Raw genomic sequence first — 22,704 nt, forward strand, 5'->3', positions numbered from 1 at the left:
TTACTTTTTTTTTTTTAGTCCCACCAGGGGACTTCACTATGCGATGTGCCGATCGCATATATAATGCTTTGGTATACTTCGTATACCAAAGCATTATTGCCTGTCAGTGTAAAACTGACAGGTAACCTGTTAGGTCATGCCTCTGGCATCGCCTAACAGGCAGATGCTGAAGACAGACCTGGGGGTCTTTGTTAGACCCCCGGCTGTCATGGAAACCCGACGGCGACCCGCGATTTGTTTGCGGGGGCGCCGATCGGGAGACAGAGGGAGTTCCCCCCTCTGTCAAACACATTAAATGCCGCTGTCACTATTGACAGCGGCATTTAATGGGTTAAACTGCCGGAATCGGCGCGTGCTTCGATTCCGGCAGTTGCAGCAGGAGCCAGGCTGTGTATAACAGCCGTGCTCCTGCCGCTGATCGCGTGGGTAAACTGTCAGTACCCGCGCGATCACAGGACGGATATATCCGTCCTCCTGCGCGAACTAGCAGCTGCTGAGGACGGATATATCTTGGACAAGTTCGGCGGGCCGGATTAAAAAGCCTAACGGGCCGTATGTGGCCCGCGGGCCGTAGTTTGCCCATGTCTGGTCTAACCCCTTTATTTAAAAAAAAATTCTATCTATCTATCTATCTATCTATCTATCTATCTATCTATCTATCTATCTATCTATCTCATATCTATCTATCTATCTATCTATCTATCTATCTATCTATCTATCTATCTATCTATCTATCTATCTATCTATCTATCTATCTATCTATCTATCTATCTCATATCTATCTATCTATCTATCTATCTCATATCTATCTATCTCTCTCATATCTATCTATCTATCTATCTATCTATCTATCTATCTATCTATCTATCTATCTATCTATCTATCTATCTATCTATCTATCTATCTATCTGTCTATCTGTCTGTCTGTCTGTCTGTCTGTCTGTCTGTCTGTCTGTCTATCTATCTATCTATCTATCTATCTATCTATCTATCTATCTATCTATCTATCTATCTATCTATCTATCTATCTATCTATCTATCTATCTATCTATCTATCTATCTTCTTGACAGAATAGTGACACAGCCCAATTTTCCTGCAGTTGAAAGCAGTCTACATTCTGATCTTCAAGAAAAGTTAACTCTATTCAAGAGTACGGCGCAGAAACACAGGAGCACCCCACAGATTTTATTTACTTTTAGTCTTTTCATCCCAGACGTTCAAAGGGTTTGGTCCAGGTTGCTCTTCCTGGGAAGGTTTTCCTCTTAGCCTAACATTAAAACATTGGGCTTCCTGTTGAGCAATGTCCCGGAGGCGCCAGGGCTGTAGGTTCACAGCAGCCTGATGCAAGAACTGTGATTCAGAGCTGCAGCAGATTATGAGCCAGGAATGTCTGCTACACCGAGAGAAATACAGTTCTGCTGTGTTTAGACCATTTCTTCCCTATGCTGCCTTTGAAGTCAGGAGGTTATAATAACTATGGCAGATCTGCTCCAGACCTCTGCAATGAGAGAGGGGCCGTGAAATCCGATGGAATTAAAAGACCTAGTGATAGCATTGCTTTTTGACTTGGGAATTAAAGTGTAAAGAATGTACAATTTAGAGTAGATGATCAGCATAATTTCCGGTCACAAATGTGGCCTGGACGGGAATAATTGTACGATAAGCTTTAAAGTTTACGTCCCTGATTGACTAAAAAATGACTGTTTACTCTATGACTACCGTATCTACAAGCGGCCATTAGTCTCTATCTGCTCCTCTGACGTTCACTTAATTATAATTCATAATTACCTGAATTAAAGGGGTTTTTACCGTTTTATCAAGTAACGCTCAGTTAAAGTGCTCTGGCTATTTTACATAAACCCTGTAACGTGTAAAAAATAGAAAAACAAAATAAAACCTGTAATAAACTTTCCATCTGAAATCCTCTACTGTCCCCCCACCACTGGTCTCCATTGCTCCTCATGGATCCTGTGTGTTTACTAGGCCACAGTGATATTGAATCCATAATTCAACGGATTTTGAGGGATATTACGTTACATAACTTTGGCAAAATGTCGCTGGAGCCTATAGAGATTGGATTTTGTGGTCATGTGATGTTAGGTTACTGCAGCATAGTAAACGCATGGGAGCAACGGAAAAGGGGACATAATTCAGCTGGTAATTTAGTTCAAAGCTTCTGTTTTTTACAGCTTCAAGACTTTTTTTTTTTAAATCCCAGACAACCCCATTGCACTAAATGTACCGCACGTTCATAATTTAATAAGGAACTCAATAAAAGACAAGTATTGGCTCTAAACTGAAAAGCACTACAATGATATTGGCAGCATTTTTAATAATGAAAAGCAATATTGCACTGTTAAAATATCCCAAATATTAATCAAAATAATAGAGAGGAAAAATGAGCTCTAAAAATAGGAATCTAAAAATGATGGTAAAATGCATATATAAAACATAACATTAATAATAAAAATGGTAGTCCACAATATAGTCAAAGATGTGGTTTGTCCATCTACATGTTACTAGGCTTCCACCAATCACAATATAGAGCCTATACTTATGTCATAGCTGCTACTTGGTGATTGTTGGAAGCCTATTCCCATGGCGGATTTAGTAACCACATCATTTACCATTCATTGAGGTTATGTTTTATGTATATGTTTTAACCATCATTTTTAGCGGGTTTTCATCCCTTTTATTACTTACAGCGATGCATATATGATTTGCTGTTGATTAGATCTAGAACTTGTTCTTTGTTTACTTATATTTAAAAAAAAAAAAAACCTAACAACATTTTGTCGTTTTCTGAGGGTAGAAACATTAAAATGGAGCTTTAATTTCTAGCACTAAGGTGCAGGTGTATTCGGTTTCTATAAAGGTTCACTATTTACGTGAATGTCAAAACTCAGTCCTTGAGAGGAGATTTAATGGCTACAGACTGATGCTCTGCGTTTTTTCACATCCACAGTCATATATTGATGTGGGCCACTGATTTTCGCATACAGATGGTATCAGGGGTAAACCAGAATAAGAAACAAGTCACGACCAGGTGTTTGAAAAAATACAAATAATCTTTATTAAAGTCAATTAGACACATGGAGACAACATATAACACTTAGACATAATAAAATGCCATGGACCCTCGAACACAAACGGAATCCGAACGTAAAAGCAGAGTAGCCCCCCAGAAGTAAAAATGGTCTGACAAAACCTATATATAGCTAAAGTGCATACATACATATTGATAAGCAGGTACTAGGCATGGTACGCTTTGCACAGATGAACACACAAATAAGTATAGAGAATATATATAAGGTACAATCTAAGTAAAAACGACATGTAAAGTAGTATACCTACACCTGCGTATAAGAGGATAAATAGGAGATCAAGACCAGGAGGGGGACCTCTGCTTAACCCAACGCGCGTTTCGCTGGTGCTTCGTCAGGGGTTGTCGTCAACCCCTGACGAAGCAAACACCTGGTCGTGACTTGTTTCTTATTCTGGTTTAGTTTTAATTAGTCACTAGGACCACTAGTATCATTCGGGGCATTAGTCGGTTTGTTAAATGGTATCAGGGGTGTAGCTATAGGGGTGCAGAGGTAGGAGTCGTATCCGGCCCTGGTGCCTGAGGGAGCCCAAAAGCCCCTTGGTCATGTAAGAAGACACCCTTATGACATAATATGTGGGGTGCTCAGTTACAAATTTTGCCCTGCCTGGGTCCACTAGGAGCTTTAAATTATGCCTCTTAATGGTGTAAGAGTTGGTAAATTTGGTTGGCACAGCTAAAACCTTATTGTATGAGGACAGCTTTAGCTGGTCATAGATGTAACAAATAGTAGTGAAACTTCATATAGGTAAGTATTGTGTCTGTGGCACAATAATAATCGTATCTGAATCACGGGAGAATGGTTAGGAAGATGTACTAGACGTGTTAAAAATATATCATTCAGTAAAACGGGAAAGGATTCATCGCCTACGGTGTTAAAAAAAAAAGTTTTCAGCAAGTTGAGTCTTTAAGAAAGAATGTACACAAGCGAAGTATCTGTGGATAAAGCCACAATATATTGAGAGGTGAAAGAAGCAGTGGGGTTACGAGAGACGTAGGAATCTGCCCGGCCATGGGAACAGAGGATTACCAGTTGTCAAGGAGAGTGTCACTTTCTGTGGGATTGGACTTACTGACCTCTTTGGTTTGGACCTTTACAATGTCAAGGATGGAGTTGTAACCTCAGAATCTGTACTGAGAACATTTCATTTTTTTCTGTGTGATTTTTGTTTCCAGTTCTCAGAGAAGCGTATCCTTGGCTCCCAGAATATTTTATTCACCTTACTGTATATATTAATAAGTGTGTGTATGTGCATTTGTGTAAAATTATTTGACTCGTATATTTGAAAGGGGGTCTCACGGACCCGGAAGGTACAGTTTATTTATCAGTATTTATAGTATGGTATGTGATGCTTTTTGGTCTACAAGCTCTGATTTCAAGGACCATGGTTGCAGGGGCCGCAGTGTTTGCTTATATGTAGTGCGTCCATAGAAGAGGAAGCAATACATTGCGATCAACTATAAGCCAATTCAGTTACTTGCTCGCAGTTGACCACTAAGTTATCTGAACTTAGAGGGCTTCAGTAGTTTAAAGGGGATGTTCCATTTGGACACCGACTTCTCTAAGTCAGGACCTGCTCCTCTATGTGCAGAAGAACCTACAGTATGTCATAGAATAGGTGCTTTTGCAGAGGTGTTCACTTCGAAAAGGAGACGGTCAGGATATGCTGTCTTAAATCTGCATCTCTAACCCCATTACAAGCACTGTGATTGACATAAAGAGGTAGTATCAGCATGTCATGTTATACTGATCTCATATTTCTCATATTGAGAGTGTAAATACGATATTGGGAAGCTGAAAATGTGGTCGGACACTTGCTGTAGAGCCAGAGTATAGCTCATTGAAGAACTGCTTTAGCGACAAGGAGACAGAGCTCCGCCACAGACCCACAATACAATAAGCAATGGTAAGAATGACAAACTAATGATGCAATATATGACATATTCTATGTAGTTGGTTAATAATAAAAAATAGGGACATTTTAAGACATAAACATTTCCAGAGAGGAGTCAGTAAAGCCTGCCTACAACAAGCCCTGGGACATTTTTTAATATGTCCTCATTAACAATAATTGGCTTTATGTTGATTTGGTTGAAGAAAACCCATTAACAAATACGACTACTACTTCAGTAACCTGTAGCTTACTCGCAGGCTGTGAGGTCAAGCGTATATTCAGACGGTGCGGTCAAATCGTGGTTTATTGAAGCGAATACTGCAAAATTTGATGGTTTCGTGGTAATCACGGCGATAAACCGTGATGTGACCGCACCGTGTGAATATAGCCCAAGTCCCCCAGTTAATCCGAGAAACACCTTTGAAAGAAACTCTGACATTATTGTGTGGACAGAAAAACAGGTCAAATCAGGATTCTTTTCAAGAAACCACAGGCATGCAGCTCGCAGACTAAGGACTGCCCACATCTGAGACTTCACTGGGGGGCTTTTGCTGAAGTCTTGCCAAGCCAGGCATGCCGCTGCACGGCCCAATCCACAAGGAAAGTCGGCACAATCAAAGGCTGCAATTACAGCACTCTGGCTGTGGTTAGGCTTCAAAGAGAGTGCTGCAAGTCACATTTTACATATGTGAAGTCCTAGGATCAGTGCTGAATAAAAGCCACTGTGTGCTTATTATTTGTCCTTCATATTTAATGCCACTGCTGTGAGTTTACTGATAAAGCCAGAAGAAACCATTCCCAGAGCAGAATTGCTTTTCAAGAAGCAACAGAACTATTTCACTCATTCAGGCACACAGAGAATGAATGTGGAATCACACCGTAATATTATACCCTTCAACTAAGTTGTAATGACTGTGGCTCTGTTTGATCAAGCCCTGCTTCGAGTCAGTACATGAAATGGTTAATAAAAGCTATTTTAAAATCCCCAGCTAATATTAACAGCATGCCTTGTATGCCAATGTAGGTTAACATGTCAATGTCAAGCACGTCTGTAGCACATTTCTAAAATCAGTCATTACATACAGGTATTGATATATTGCTGAACAACTTGTACAGTAGGGGTTGTATCAGATTTTTAACTCTTTCTTTTTTTTTTTTTTTGCAGAACCAGCGCCGCTAATATCTAAAGGCAGACCTATTCAAGTAATACAAACACAATAGTCCAGATAAAATGATTCCTAAAGTGGTAGACATTTGTGGCATATGTGGCTGCTGTTGGGCCCAAAGAGACGGAGAGCCTCAGCTCAGGTTGACCTCCCTTTCTTTCTCCATGGGGCGCTGTGAAGTCGTGTGGCAGCAATGTTAGGAAACTGAGATTTGTCAAAACATATCTACTTTATATACTAAAAAGGCATTATATTTTATGAACACCATTTTAATCTGAAATGTTTAAATATAATCTAAAAAAAATCTCACAATTTACTAACAAAAAGCTCTGAACACACATGAAATATATAAGCTATAGAGCGTACCCATCAAACCTGGTGTGATACATTCTAATTTCCCATTTTTTTAGATAAGTCATAAATGTCTGGCAATATTCTCGAAACTCTTTTCCACTAAACAGCAGAAAACACGGCAGAGATTACATGTTACAACCTGATCGCACAGTGCGGCAGCTGTTCATGTCCAGGAACCCGAGTGAGTGAGGTCTGGGGCTTCCGGACCAAAACCTCAACTTAATATGAAGAGTTCAGGGTGTCCGTGACGTGAACTAGACCGCAAATGATGGAAGTCTCTTCATTCCTCTTGGCAGGGATGTCACACACAAATATTGTGACCGGTCAAGTCATGAGATTACATGTAGATTTCTGGAAGGTCAAGAGTTTAGGCAGACATATAACAGATAATATCATCTGAAATAATTCACCCTTGAAAGATCTGACTCCGGGTAGTAGTAGTATAAAAACAATCTTGAAGAATCTCAAATACAGAAACATTCTTTTCTTACATTCATAAGAAAAGACAAATGATAAAGTTGACACAGCCGCTATGTGAGAATTCAGCATATCATGTCATGAACCTCATTCTCCAAGCCCTCACAGATGTCTCATTCTGCCACTCAGGGGTGGGCAACATGATATTTCCCAAGGTCCTCACAAGTGGCTCTCACTTCAACAAAAGAGCCGCATGCTACAATTGAGAGGATAGACTGCACCGCATTATTAAAGAAACAGCATGAAATGTTCATACAGCCAAAACTGTAGGTGAACCAGTCAAGTAGGTGGTCGGACAGCACAATAAAGTATCAGCTATATGGTTACACTTATGTTATCAAACTTCTCAAAATTCCAAAAATACCTTAAAGGTCGGCTACAGTCAAAATAAACGTACAAAAGCAATGACGGACCGGCCTAATAAAATCCGCTGTATCGCACACTGCATGATGGAATCAAATAGGATTAAAAAAAGTCCAACCACTACGGGATAGATCTTTTTTCAAGCCATAAGTGAAAGCAAAATGAACTGAGAATATTCCGCTACAGCAGTGGTCTCCAACCTGTTGCTTTTCAGCCGCTGACTGTCGGGCATGCTGGCAGATGTAGTTCTGCAATAGCTGGAGAGCCACAGGTTGAAAACCACTGCTCTAGACTGGATTAAGAACAGGACAGATGAACTTTAAAAGGCACTAGATACTGTTAATATTACTATTAATGATACAAAATAGGCAATACTTCACACAAAAGCACTGATAAGGCAAATGCTAACTTATATTGTCCCTAAACCTTTATCAATAAATACTTTAAAGGCTATGTAAAGTTTGTAGCAATTTTATTTTTAGGAAATGTATGTTTTTTAAAACATGTTTCAACCTGACATTTAATTAAAAAAATGTTTTACTTTTTCGACACAGCTTCTTTGTATGCCCTATACATCAAAGTTGCATAGTGCCGCAGTAAGCCAGATACGATAGTCTGCTGGACTGACGGCTTGGCTGAGATCGGCTCCTGTGTGCATCTAGAACATAAGATATCCCTAAGGGTATGTTCACACGCAAACTCAAAAACGTCTGAAAATACAGAGCTGCTTTCAAGGGAAAACAGCTCCTGATTTTCAGACGTTTTTTAAGCCACTCGCGATTTTTGCGGTGTTTTTTACGGCCGCTTTTGGAGCTGTTTTCAATAGAGTCTATGAAAAACGGCTCCAAAAACGTCCCAAGAAGTGACCTGCACTTCTTTTTCGCGGTCGTTTTTTTACGCGGCCGTTTTTCAAAAGGAACAGAACCCCGTTTTTCCCATTGAAATCAATGGGCAGATGTTTGGAGTCGTTCTGCATCCGATTTTTCATCCGTTTACGGCCTGAAAAACAGCCGAAAATAGGCCGTGTGAACATACCCTAATACCGATCACATCTAAGTTCACGAACTTAGATGTGATCGGTATTAGGGTATGTGTGTTAGAAGCACACAGGAGACACTGTCACAACTGCCATCCATCTAGTAGAGTGACGGATTTCGCCTACAGCGGTGCTATGCAGCTTCTCTGTATGGCATATGTATATGGCATACAGAGAAGCGGCATCTGAAAAAGTTAAGAAAAAAAAGTCTTAAGGTTTACATAGCCTTTAAGATATGCTCTATATTAGGGGTCTCAAACTCGGCCGGGTAAGTGGGCCGCATATAGAAAAAGTGGGAAGTTGACGGGCCGCATTACTTTCAAATTTGATACAATACAAAATTATTGTTAATCAATTAGTTATTTGAACTACTATAACACTATATTACTAGAATAATAATACTACATTACTATAATAATAGCGCTAGGTTTAAAATTTGAGATATTTCTCCACGTGCTTATTTCAACAATCCAGCTTTCCAGTTTAAGTGTCGCTAAATGCAGTCCGGCGGCTCAGTTAGCCCACTTGTCAAGATTGGGCAGCCCCTTTTTAGATAGTGCCGCAGTGCCCTCTGTGGATGCTGCCGCAGTGCCCTCTGTGGATGCTGCCGCAGTGCCCTCTGTGGATGCTGCCGCAGTGCCCTCTGTAGATAAGGCCACAGTGCCCTCTGTAGATAAGGCCACAGTGCCCTCTGTAGATAAGGCCACAGTGCCCTCTGTAGATAAGGCCACAGTGCCCTCTGTAGATAAGGCCACAGTGCCCTCTGTAGATAATGCAACACACCCCTAGACAATGCCAGTGTCCTCTTCAGATACTGCCACACACCCACTTGTCGATAATTCGACAGTGCCCTCTGTAGAGGCTGCCACAGTGCTGCCACATTGCCCTCTGTAGAGGCTGCCACAGTGCCCTCTGTAGAGGCTGCCCCAGTGCCCTCTGTAGAGGCTGCCACAGTGCCCTCTGTAGAGGCTGCCACAGTGCCCTCTGTAGAGGCTGCCACAGTGCCCTCTGTACATTCTGCCACAGTGCCCTCTGTAGATGCTGCCACAGTGCCCTCTGTACATTCTGCCACAGTGCCCTCTGTAGATGCTGCCACAGTGATGTCAGGGGCTTGCCCAGAGCTGGAGTCTCGGAACAGAGCCGCTTCTGGCACTCTGCCTGGGATTCCAGCTCTGCTCCTGACATCACTGTCCATATATGGACAGAGATGTCAGGGGCAACCCCAGAGCTGGAGTCCCAGGCAGAGCCCTAGTAGGCTCTTCCTGGGACTCCAGCTGTGCTCCTGACATCACTGGGACTCCTGCTCTGGGGAAGCCCCTGACATCATTGTCGATGTATGGACAGCGATGTCAGAGGCTTCCCCAGAGTCCCGGAGCAGAGCCGATAATAGCGCTCTGCCCGGGACTCCGCTCTGGGGAAGACCCTGACACACTGTCCATATATGGGCAGCGATGTCAGGGAATTCCACAGAGTCCCGGAGCAGAGCCTGTACTAGCGCTCTGCCCGGGACTCCGGCTCTGGGGAAGCCACAGACATCGCTGTTCATATGTGGACAGCGATGTCAGGGAATTCCACAGAGTCCCGGAGCAGAGCCGACACCAGCGCTCTGCTCGGGACTCCGGCTCTGGGGAAGCCCCAGACATCGCTGTTCATATGTGGACAGCAATGTCAGGGAATTCCACAGAGTCCCGGAGCAGAGCCGACACCAGCGCTCTGCTCTGGACTCCGGCTCTGGGGAAGCCCCAGACATCGCTGTTCATATGTGGACAGCGATGTCAGGGAATTCCACAGAGTCCAGGAGCAGAGCCTACACCAGCGCTCTGCTCCGCTCTGGGCAAGACCCTGACACACTGTCCATATATGGGCAGCGATGTCAGGGAATTCCATAGAGTCCCGGAGCAGAGCCTGTACTAGCGCTCTGCCTGGGACTCCGGATCTGGGGAAGCCCCAGACATCGCTGTTCATATGTGTACAGCGATGTCAGGGAATTCCACAGAGTCCTGCATCAGAGCCGACACCAGTGCTCTGCTCGGGACTCCGGCTCTGGGAAAGCCCCAGACATCGCTGTTCATATGTGGACAGCGATGCCAGGGAATTCCAGAGTAAAGGAGCAGAGCCGACACCAGCGCTCTGCTCCGCTCTGGGCAAGACCCTGACACACTGTCCATATATGGGCAGCGATGTCAGGGAATTACACAGAGTCCCGGAGCAGAGCCTGTACTAGCGCTCTGCCCGGGACTCCGGCTCTGGGGAAGCCCCAGACATCGCTGTTCATATGTGGACAGCGATGTCAGGGAATTCCAGAGTCTCGGAGCAGAGCCGATACAGCCCCAGGGGCCGCATGACTTGAGACCCCTGCTATATAATCCAACACTGTATTCCAAGAACAAACCATGACTAGAATGTGAAGTGAAACCTACACGTGCACTGCTCTGGCTTCGTTTAGCCTTGTCTTAGTTACATTGTGTGAAACCAAATAGCATTTACATCCACGTCCAAACAGTTATACATAGGTAAAACCTGAATGTCGATCTGGATGGTGATTTGGATCCACTAAATGTCCATTTGAAACGAGTGATCAAAATCACAGGCGTAATTTGAAGCTCCTGTGCCCTAATGCAAAATCTGTTCCAGAACCCCCAACTACCATGTGCCATTTATAATACTGATATCTTCTTTAAAGGAAGGGGGTCCATTGGGCCCCCTCAAGCACCAGGACCCGAGTGTGACTGCTACCTGATCAAAACCATAGAAAAGGGAGCAAGTGTTTTCAACAAGACATAGTACTATGGCAACTGAATGATTATTGCCTGTTTTCATATTTTTTATATACAACACAGGACCTTGTATTTTCTATTAGTTGTCCTGTGCATGAGTGGAACTATAGTGGATCCAGAGGTGGCAGTTGCCCCTGGGCCTTGTTGCCTTATGGGGGACCACAGATCCTTCTGCCACATAGGAAGACACCAGTATTATAAATGGCACATGGTAGGTGGGGGCCCTGTTAGAGGTTTTGCATTGGGGCCCAGGAGCTTCAATTTACGACTCTGTTCCTGTGTAATACAAACATACATTGAATTACTGCTTGTCATATCTTAGGCTTCGTTCACATCTGCGTCAGGGCTCTGTTCTGGCGTTCCGTCTGAGTTTTCCATCAGAATGAAACCCTGGCTGAAACAAACGGAAACGGAAATCACAGAGAAGTGCAGAGAAGTGGTCAGGATTCTGAATACAGATCACGTCCTGGCTGGAGGTAATGTATATTCATAGTCAGGTCACTGCAGTAATGTTAGTGTTTGTGTCTGCACATAGCGATATAGCTATATCGCTATGTGCAGAGTAAAGGAATGGAGAGAAGTGTATGACGCTGATTGGTCACTGGTTGGTCAGCGTCATACACTCCTCTATACAACGCCCACTTGGTCAGAAAGTAAAACACGCCCAGTTGTCCATTGAGAAACTCATTAGCATAAAGCTAATACAGGTCATAACTCCGTCAAAAATGATTGTTTTTCTAAATAAAAAACACTGCTGTAATCTACATTACAGCGCCGATCACTTCATGTACAATATAGGGCACTTATAATGTGGTGACAGAGCCTCTTTAAAGATAAATGGAATACTGTGAAACTGGCCTAGGGACGATGTTCGCCATTACATAACCATTTCCCCATATTTGTAATATTGGGATAGGTCCTCCCTGCATGTGATAAATGTCCGATCGCAGGAGGCCCAACCGCTGGAACCCCTATCGATCAAGCCCACCTACAGAACTACTGTACCATGAATCCTTAACTGATCCATCACAGTGAGCAGGGTGATAATGCCCAGGGCATACTTCCCTTTCCCCCTTTATTTTACCATAGTAAGATAAATAACTACTATCTAGCTGTACAAATTACATGATAGAATAACATCTACACTTATTTTATTGACTATTACAAAATTAGAAAAATATTTAAAGGTCAGATACAGTGACAATCAAAATTGCAACTCATTTATTCCAATTGTGTGGTTTTCTGGAGGCCTCTGTGGTCCAGATTTATTACTCACTGACCTAAAACAGAAGTTGTAAAAACCCAGGGCCTGTAATTACGGTGAAATGTTCTTACATTGAGCTCCAAAAATCCTTCCCTTTTGCAAAATGTATCTGCTCAATGTTCCAAGATCAAATCTCACCCAGCTTTTCGTGATAGTTCTGCTATCCATTGATATTTCAGCAATAGGTAGAGCTAGAGACAATGGTGAAATTCAGATTCTTCCAGTATTTCTTGTCTACTTTTCTAGAACGAGAGCTAAAATTCTGACAGGATGGGTGAATTACTTACTTGCCTCACAGAGCTCATTGGTTGGGGTTGCAAAGAAGATGGAAATGGCTGCATGTGCCCACGACATACTGGTGTGACAAGGCCGAAAGTAAACACTAAACTACAGTTGACGGCAATAAGTTAAATATTCATGAAATGTGCTGCAAAGATTTCTGTCTATATCCAAAATGATACAATATGCTATACCACAAGAAATGGGACAAAAGTGTGGGACTCAACATTCACACAATACTGGAATATAAAGTTTACAACGCACGTCTGTATTACTGCCCATGTAAATAGACACATGGTTTCCATATGTCAATTAAGCATAGAATAAAAAGTTAGCAGTGTGCAGACAAAAATTAGCACTTCGTGTTCTTGGAAATTTTGGGGGGAAAAAGTAAAAAACTGCCAAATAAATATTTCTCACTATTTAATGCCCACGGAACTTTTAGCTGTGTGTGAAATATCCCCAGGACGCTGCGAAGTAGTTTCCTGCAGTGTTTGAGCACTCTCAACAGAACGTCTTTGTCTGGGTCCTAACAGATGTCTTTATTAAAAAGAGAGGGCCCTTCTAGAGAGTAGCATGTTGCAAGGAGTCAGACCACACAGACCGTAAACAATGGAACTGTGCCAGACGAAAGGAAATGCCTACCATTCTAAGAAGATTCCATTTTATAGACTTGGTGAAGAAGGAGAGAGAGTGCTTAAACAACTGTAAAACAAATTCGCAAATTACGTACATAAAGTTACAAATATGTCCTGGCTGGCAGGAACACGCAGCAACATGATTTTGGCTGTACCTTAAAGATTTTAGGAGCCAGTGGTCTGGAATTCTGTTCGGCAATGTAAACATGAAATGGTAGCCAAAATGGAGGCTCTTTTATGTGATTAGCTGAGACAGGGTCTGTCTCGAGTCTTTTTTTTGGGCTTTGTTTTGTGGAACTAATGAATAAAAACACATTTTAGTCTGACTGATGGCTTTTGCATTTCATCTGTAATCAGAACTTACTTGGTATTTTTATACTACTTTAGTTAATTTTGGATTCATAGTATATTCTACCATACTATTATATATTAGTTCTATGTGACAGTTCTAATACATGTTGGTATAAATAATTATATACCTAATTGAGGACTGGATAAATCCCAGGAGACAGGTAGCGATTGTGCCGAGAAATTTGCGACTGGCGCCTAACTTTTTGGTTAATTTACTATTAATGTCTATGGAAGTTCTTTTTTTTCTGGCCACTAAAAAAAATCTTAGGGCCAGTTCACACAGAGTTTTTTGACGCGGAAACCGCGCCGCAAAACGTGTCAAAAAACGTCTGAAAAATGCCTCCGGAAAAACCGGCTCGCGGGAAAAAGAAGGGACATGCCCTGTCTTCAGGCGTTTACGCCTCTGACCTCCCATTGACATCAATGGGAGGCAGATAAAGCGTATTTCGCAGCGTTTTATGCCTGCGGGCAAAAAATGCAGCGAAAATCGGCGTGCAGGCAGAGGAAAATCTGCCTCAAAATTCGAAACAGAATTTTGAGGCAGATTTTCCTCCTGCAAAAAACTCTGTGTGAACCCAGCCTTACTTGCCCCTAAAGTCTCTGGTTACCTTTAACCCAACAGGCCTTTAAATGAGCCTGTGGTCTATTAAAGTGTCTTCAATGTTTTGCTTATTATATCCATTGTTTTTCTAAGCATATACATGGAACCAGACTACAGCGGACTGTGGCGTACTGCAGGCTGCAATAAAACAGCCAGTGACTGCTGATGGATCTCCAGATCAACCAATAGAATTTGACATTTCATACTGTCCTGCATGTTATTATAGGAATACTGTGGTAGATCCAGGGAGCTTTTCCATTAAAACTCTGTATACAGGAATTTAAAAGAGACCTGCAACCACATTAAAATTGAGACCTCAAAGTTGTCCTCTAGTAGGAAAGTGAATGGATATGTTGCCCTTCCAGAAGTTTCCATTAAAAATATATTTCCAAGCATTTGCATGCCAAAATATTCTCCAGGATTCAGAGGCTGGAGAAATCCTGGAGGAATTGATATTGGATTCTGGGGTCTGCGTTCCCCAATACTTTTCAAAACATTAAGCAGCATAGTAGAGTCCTACAAGCTCTGACAAAGCCGGTATAAAAACCATTGTGAGAATGTATCATTTATTAAACCGGTGATATTTTAGCTAAATCACCATCTATAACAGATCTGAAAAAACTCTTCCATCTCAAGGAAGTAGCCGGTCTCTTTAGCAGATAATGAATTACTATAAAATAGATGGGCAATTCAATACAAAGCTCATCCCATCTAATAACGATATGAGAGCTAAAGAGATGTTCTTACCATGCTTCAGATGTAGGCAGCTGTCATTCTCGGTGGGCCTGCACCTATAGAAAATTTTTGACTTTTATAAAAGTTGTCAACTGAAATGTAGCAAAATGTAGAAAACGTCTAGATTTCTTTTTTTATAGAATAATGGTTGTTATACCAGCCTTTAGTGTTTTGCCTACTATATCCATTATTTTTGTATATGTATATATATATATATATATATATATATATATATATATATAAATAAATAAAACTTTTTGACACATACACTTGCACTCACTCTGCATGTCTCCTTGCATAATTTAGTACTGTATGAAGGGTCACCTTTTCCTCCGTGGCTGCATAAAGGTCATGCTTGTTGGTCAATAGCTAGTTGTGAAGTCAATAAAGCCGAGGTCTATTTTTATGGAACTGACAGGTCTATGGAGAAATGAAAGTGTTTTTTATATTCTTCTTAGGGTATGTTCACACGGGCTATTTTCAGCCGTTTTTTGTTAAGCGTGTGAACATACCCTTAAAGCGTACATAACACCTACACAGCCTATAGTCAGGAATTTTATGTAAGTCGGTGACACAGATTTTATTCATGGTGTCTTTTATGTACTGGGGTATTTGCTATGAAAACACTAGAATTGGATTGATGTCTATCATAATCGGCATATGAACACCTATACAGAAAATCACACACAAACTATTTTACACAAAATATATAATTCTTTATTAGAAGACCCTACAGTTAAAATAATACATAAATGGACACATTACCCACAGCGATGGATCCCCACAGTGTCCAGATGCTAAAACCTCAATGGAATAAAGCGCAAATAGTGCAAAAAGAGACTGGTACGCTATATCTCAGGTAATTATGACAAAAAATAATCCAAAAAGTGCAACATTAGATAGAAACCAAGTCAAAATATAAATAGGCCTACAGACCAGGGTTTTGAGGGGATCCTCATTATTATATAGTCTGGATATGGACAGACCAAGGAGAGTAATAGGATAATGGGATAAAGCACATGAGATAAAATGTTTATCTGAAAAGCATTACACTGGAAAGGAAAAAAAAAAATCACAACTGTAGCTTTTGAAAAGAATAAAATAAAAAAGTTCATAAATTAAAGTTTCTACATGTTAGTTGTAAGGAAGGAGCTGACGGATTCTCAAATAGGGTGACTTGAGAAATCTGAAAAGGGTGCGTTGTGAATATCAAGCTGCACCCACCTTCACATACGCCAAGCAGCTCATGGATTTTGCATATGACAAAAGCTACAGTTGTGTTTTTTTTTCCGTTTCCAGAGTAATGCTTTTCATTCCCCCAGAACAAATGTGACTTTCAACCTAGCCGATAATATTACATAATGTTTGGGATCTTTTAACAGCTGTTGGGAGAAATGAACAGCCAGTATAGAAAACATGCAAACCAAATGGTCGGGCCAAATCAGAGATGAAGGTCATTTGAGGTCAAGAGCAGGACACAATTGTAAATGTCAGTCTCTTTGTACTTTCTGTCGTGTGGTGACGGCCAAAATGTTTTTGAGGTTAATAGTAATCCTCATTACAAATATCTGTCATTTTCCATGGGTTGTCAGTAACTGCCAGAAAGTTAATAGTGAACAAAAATCATACGGTACCTAAACTGAAGTCGTAGTCTTCTAAAAAAAATAAAAAAATTTAAACATTTTAAAAGTATCAAAGGAAGATAATTGATTTTTCTCATTTGGTGTGGAGAATGGCAATAATTATTTGCTGTGAACATCCTTGTTCTCTCTGATGATAAAGGTTGGTGGACTATCTGGCAGCTGCGTCAGGGCTCCGTTCCGACGGAGCTTTCCGTCGGAACGGAGCCATGACTGACACAAACTGAAACCAAAGGTTTCCGTTTGCATCACCATTGATTTCAATGGTGACGGATCTGGTGCCAATGGTTTCAGTTTGTCTCCGTTGTGCAAGGCTTCCGTCGTTTTGACCTGATGAATACCGTATTATTGACGCAGATCTGAACATAGCCTAACTTTCTGCTAATATATATTTTTAGCTAGCTTGGTGACTTGAAATGGTAATAGGAAATATTCTAAGCTTGTCTGCCTGGGAATGACATCTTAAAAAGTGAGAAATGGTCAGTTTATGTGACTTTTTAGTTATATATATATTGACTTTTACCTATTTAACCAGCCTGGAGGAAAAGTCCCACTTTTAAAATGGACTCAAAAAGTTAAATAACATTATGACATTAAATCAATATCAGCAAATAAAGAACAACATCTTTATAAACATCACTACAGAAGATACATACAAAATCTTTGAGGAACTACAACACCCATAGCTGTGCCACCTTCATTTAACTACATAAATGAACAATACAGGACATCCTCTAGTTTGAAAAAGTGAAGCCGTAAAAAAGCATTGGCCAACAAATTCTCTTAATACAATGTAGTTAAATACTAGGGTCAATAAATACAACTGTCACTGTACACAGTTGTGTTGTTTTGATGTGCAGGGCACTATTTTATAGGGCATTCACCTCATATAAGAGTAGTGAAGGTTATGGTCGACATCACAATGCTTTTTGCTACCTGTCTCCACCGACTCAATATGAAGTACAAATTATACAACTGATTATAACTACGCTACACTTATTATTATTATTAATAATAATAATAATAATAATAATAATAATAATAATCTCATACACTGTAAATCTATTGCTCCCCATTTCTACTATGATTGGCAAGAGAATTGTAAATATTAAGAGTAGTTTAACATCTATCTATCTATCTATCTATCTATCTCTATCTATCTATCTATCTATCTATCTATCTATCTATCTATCTATCTATCTATCTATCTATCTATCTATCTATCTATTGTCTCCTATCTATCTATCTATCTATCTATCTATCTATCTATCTATCTATCTATCTATCTATCTATCTATCTATCTATCTATCTATCTATCTATCTATCTATCTATCTCATATCTATCTATCTATCTATCTATCTATCTATCTATCTATCTATCTATCTATCTATCTATCTATCTATCTATCTATCTATCTATCTATCTCTATCTATCTATCTATCTATCTATCTATCTATCTATCTATCTATCTATCTATCTATCTATCTATCTATCTATCTATCTATCTCTCTATCTATCGCTCTATCTATCGCTCTATCTATCTATCTATCTATCTATCTATCTATCTATCTATCTATCTATCTATCTATCTATCTATCTATCTATCTATCTATCTATCTATCTATCTATCTATCTCTCTGTCTATCTATCTCTCTATCTATCTATCTATCTATCTATCTATCTATCTATCTATCTATCTATCTATCTATCTATCTATCTATCTATCTATCTATCTATCTATCTATCTATCTATCTATCTATCTATATCTCTATCTATCTATCTATCTATCTATCTATCTATCTATCTATCTATCTATCTATCTATCTATCTATCTATCTATCTATCTATCTATCTATCTATCTATCTATCTATCTATCTATCTATCTATATCTCTCTCTCTCTATCTATCTATCATCTACTATTCAAGACTAAAAAGCAGGGGATAGCAAAATAAAACTAACCTGATGTAGATTCTTGGAGTTTTTCTCTCTTCCTTTTCTTCTTTTTACCCTGCAGTAACAAAAAAACATTTGTTACTTCTATACAATTCATAAGGCCTAATATTCTGAAATAATAAAATAAGATTTATACACCAATAGTAGGGCATTGCTTTGAATTTAGCATATCTAACCTCTTTTATATTTCTAAACATATAGCACAATATTGGTTTACTAGTGACAACCTTGTCTGCAATTGGGTTACCTATCGAATACGTAATCGAATGCACTGGCAATAATATGCTCTAAGATCATTTGGAAATTACAATGTCTTTCTTCCCTACACAGCTACATAGTCACTTACTTAAGGATATGGGGTTTTGTACCCAAAGTTATCTCAGTCCACAAACAGCACAATTTAGGTTATAATGGCCAAATATAGTCTAAAAAGAATATGAGCCAATTTCCAAAAACACTGAAAATTGGGTTCTATCCAGAGTCTCTGCAGCACATAGTGGCCTTGGGGTAGACTGCACTCTTCTGTCCTCCCATGCTTGTGTGTATGTCCTTTGGTGCATTAAATCCTAAATTGTACTTCGTCAGAATCTATGTTAGTTTATAATACACTCTCTTAGTGGTATCCAATTGACGTTTCTTATGCCTTTCCCTGAAAAGTCTGTGGGTGGAGCTCACAAATTTGAGGACATTCTCTCTGCCAGTCACCTGTCATTACATTAAAACCGAATCATATATTCTAAAAAGATTTTAAGATTCAGCAGGGGCAGAGTCTCTAAAGAATATTCACAACGCACCATTTTGGTTGAAAAAAATAATCTCACATATTGCCAAAATATTATAACAATTAGTTCAAAAAGATTTAAAAAAAAACCAAGATAAGCTCCATTTCTACATGAACTGATCATAGTGTATGTAAGAAATAACATTAGAAAAATAAAGTTGATCTGTAAGACACATTAATAATCATTTAGTCCTCTCAATCTTCCTATTCAAATGAAGATAATACATGAGATGCTGTAGACGCTCTGTTGGCTTGGAATTACAGCTGGAACACTTGCTCGCTACTAGAACGTCCACTCATACAGCTCTGTACACAGAAGTGTGCATTCTGCTGCCTTATAATGTAGCCCGTAATAATCCAAGTTCTACTGAAAAGCTGCAATTGTACTAAGAGGGATCACAGGGATGGGGTGGAAGGCGGCCAACAAGGGACGATCTTGCCAATGATGTTACTTTTGTCAGCCAAAGAAGCTCCCTTGAGAGAAGATAAAACTACTCGCCTGAACAAAGGCTCTACAGCCACTGAGAATGTACTTGAAACTTTGCTGGTTGTAAGTCTTAGGCCATTTTGAGACCAATGCCCATACATTTAGATATGTTTACCAAGCAAATTGTTCTCTTGCAGAGAGACTACCGTTCAACAAAAAGCTAGCACTCGCTTGGTGGCTCCTCTTTACTGATGGGGTTAATGAATCGCTTGGAGGCTAGCCCAGTTCCACAGCTGCTGCAAACCCTGGTCTAAGCAACCCGACACCCTGATATTATTTGCTCCTTCCACCCCTGCCCAAATTCATAGACACCTTTATTGCCATCTACCATTTATCCATCACTTGTATAGAGTAAATACTTTGGTTGTATTTGGAATAAAGATGTGCGGTAACTCTCTTGTCCATGCCTTGAAAAACAGTTCTATATGAGATTCATTATACTATGTATAAAATAATATTAGACCAAATTACAGCAAAAACATTGGTTAAATATTTCTTTTTCCATGATAATCTGGTCACGGAAGCCATCTTGATAACTGTTATACCAGCCATACCGTCATGGCATAACGTATTTTATTAAACACAAATACATTGAAAATTATTAGACCATTTTCACTAGTGTATATAGGGGGAAATGTATTAATTTTTCTGGCATAGTAAAGCCGTAAATGGCACAAAAGTCACAATTTGCAGAACATTTTTTGACTTTTGTGCCATTTTTGCCTCTCATGCCACTTTTATAAAAATATATTGTACATGATGTGATCGACGCTGTAATGTAGATTACAGCAGTGTTTTCTATTTAGAAAAACAATCATTTTTGACGGTTATGAGCTATCTTAGCTTTATGCTAATGACTTTCCTAATGGACAACTGGGCGTGTTTTATTTTTTGACCAAATGGGCTTTGTGTAGAGAAGACAGAGAACCAAGGCAGAGAACATTATGTAACCCCGTCTGGAAGGCCTCCCTCTTCACCAACACAAAAATAAAGCCGTCTGTGTTAGTAAATGTTGTGGGGGACTTTCATAGAGTTCACGCTGAATGCCATATTTTCCAGTGCAACTAAACCAGATGATTGGTGTAACTACATTGATACATGATCCACATTATGTTAATTTTGAAGAGCATTACAATGTAGTCAGTCATACTTTAAACAATAAAACATAAAAAGAAAGAAACTAAAGAACAAGCGGTTGGATTAGAATGACTTCACTGGCTAATGTCACATCGTAATAATAGAAAAGAGAGTGGCGAAGCTGGTAGCAATTTAACCCTTTCATGCCGACAATCTGTAGATTCACGTCCTATTCGCATATACCCCGTGTAGCCAGGGCGTGAATCTACAGATCTCTGCTCCAGCCGGCATAGCGCTGTGAAAAGCACTCGGACGCCGGCTGTGTCAGTGTCCCCGGCTCCCCTGCAACCTGCTCACTGACAGCCGAACCGATTGGTTCGGCTGGTAAGCATGTGATTACCATGATTAACCAACCATGGTGATCTCTGAAAAGTTTGTTTACAAACAAACTTTTCGCACTTGTCATCTCCTGTCAGCCTCCTTCACTCTGACACAGCGTTTTAGAGAGAAGGAGACTGATCGGGAGAAGACAGAAGAAAAGTGAAAAAGACATACATACATACATACATACAATTGTATATACAATTGTATATATATATATATATATATATATATATATACATTTACAAAGTATATAGAAAGTATATACTTTGTATTCCCTGTGCCCCTTAGTTTTAGAATAGGCAGGCAGGAATAGTAGGTTAGTTAGCTTGATAACAAATTATTAGTTAGTTAATTAATTAGTTAGTTAATTAAATAATGAATTCATACATTAACTATTTAGTGTCATTTAATAATTTTTTTCACAATTCATTTATTTTAATTTGTTCTGAGGAGTGATCTGTAGTGCGGTTTGGCGAGTAAATCGCAATTCATTATACGTGACCCGTTATAAAAAAAAAAGAGGTGTTTTTATCAATTATTAGCGTGAACTTAAAAAGCAAAAAAATATAGTCAAAATAAAAAAAAAGATATTTTTTTTTTCCACTTTTTGGATCAATTGTTTGTTTGTAATATAAAATATGTGTTGCATATGTAGTAAAACTGTATATTTTTGGAAAGTGATTTGTTCTAAAAAAAAACCAAAAAAAATAGTTTAATTATCCAAAGTAGTTTAACAGTTATGACAGTTTAAAATAATGTATGCCAAAACTTTAAATTTAGGTCTGGTCATTGGGGTATCGATGACCCTTGGTCCTGAAAGGGTTAATGCAAGGTACATATGTCAATCAGTTGTTGCCTCACCCAGTGAAGAACAATGGTGATTGACAGCATGTATAAAGCGTTTTTCCAGAGATTTGAACAAAAACAGTTTCAGTTATGTTTTTCAGGTTGTATAGTCAGTCTGCTACTTGTGTTAGTTTGATGTTACCATTGAACTACATTTACCAACCTTTGTAACATTAAAGGCTATATATAAGTGAAGGTGAAGGACGCCATATCCTTATATCATCATACCAGATGATGTTCTACAGTCTTCACAGATAAATTCAATCAAGCATGTCTCTGTACTGTCAGAGGATTAAATCTGAAATGCTCCGTGATTGTGAATAACTACAAGGGATACCTGAGGGCGGTAGGAGGATTCTTTGGGTGACTCGGTGGCCAGGCAGCGTCAAGAAAGCTAAGATGGCAGACAATATTAGTTATCAGATAGCTACTTCCTGCCCCAGAAACTCAAGGAAAGAGAAGCCTGGGGCACATACAGTTGAGTTTACAAG

The 22,704-nt window shown here is 39.8% G+C and overlaps 1 protein-coding gene across 5 annotated transcripts in view; it reads right to left on the reverse strand.

The window, feature by feature from the left end:
- The window catches only part of LEF1 (lymphoid enhancer binding factor 1), a 115,437-nt gene that overhangs the window by 3,795 nt on the left and 88,938 nt on the right, over nucleotides 1–22,704 (reverse strand). For 2 of the 5 annotated variants that reach the window (XM_075860512.1, XM_075860511.1), the window contains exon 9: nucleotides 18,645–18,693. The exons of 2 other annotated variants lie outside the window; for them this stretch is intronic. In XM_075860512.1, coding sequence (XP_075716627.1) covers nucleotides 18,645–18,693 — 49 coding nt within the window. Of the gene's footprint in view, nucleotides 1–15,052; nucleotides 15,097–18,644; nucleotides 18,694–22,704 lie in introns of all 5 variants that reach the window. One more of the 5 variants, XM_075860513.1, reaches the window with a different exon arrangement.

This window comes from Rhinoderma darwinii, chromosome 1 (genome assembly GCF_050947455.1).
Source record: "Rhinoderma darwinii isolate aRhiDar2 chromosome 1, aRhiDar2.hap1, whole genome shotgun sequence".
Lineage (NCBI taxonomy): Eukaryota > Metazoa > Chordata > Amphibia > Anura > Rhinodermatidae > Rhinoderma > Rhinoderma darwinii.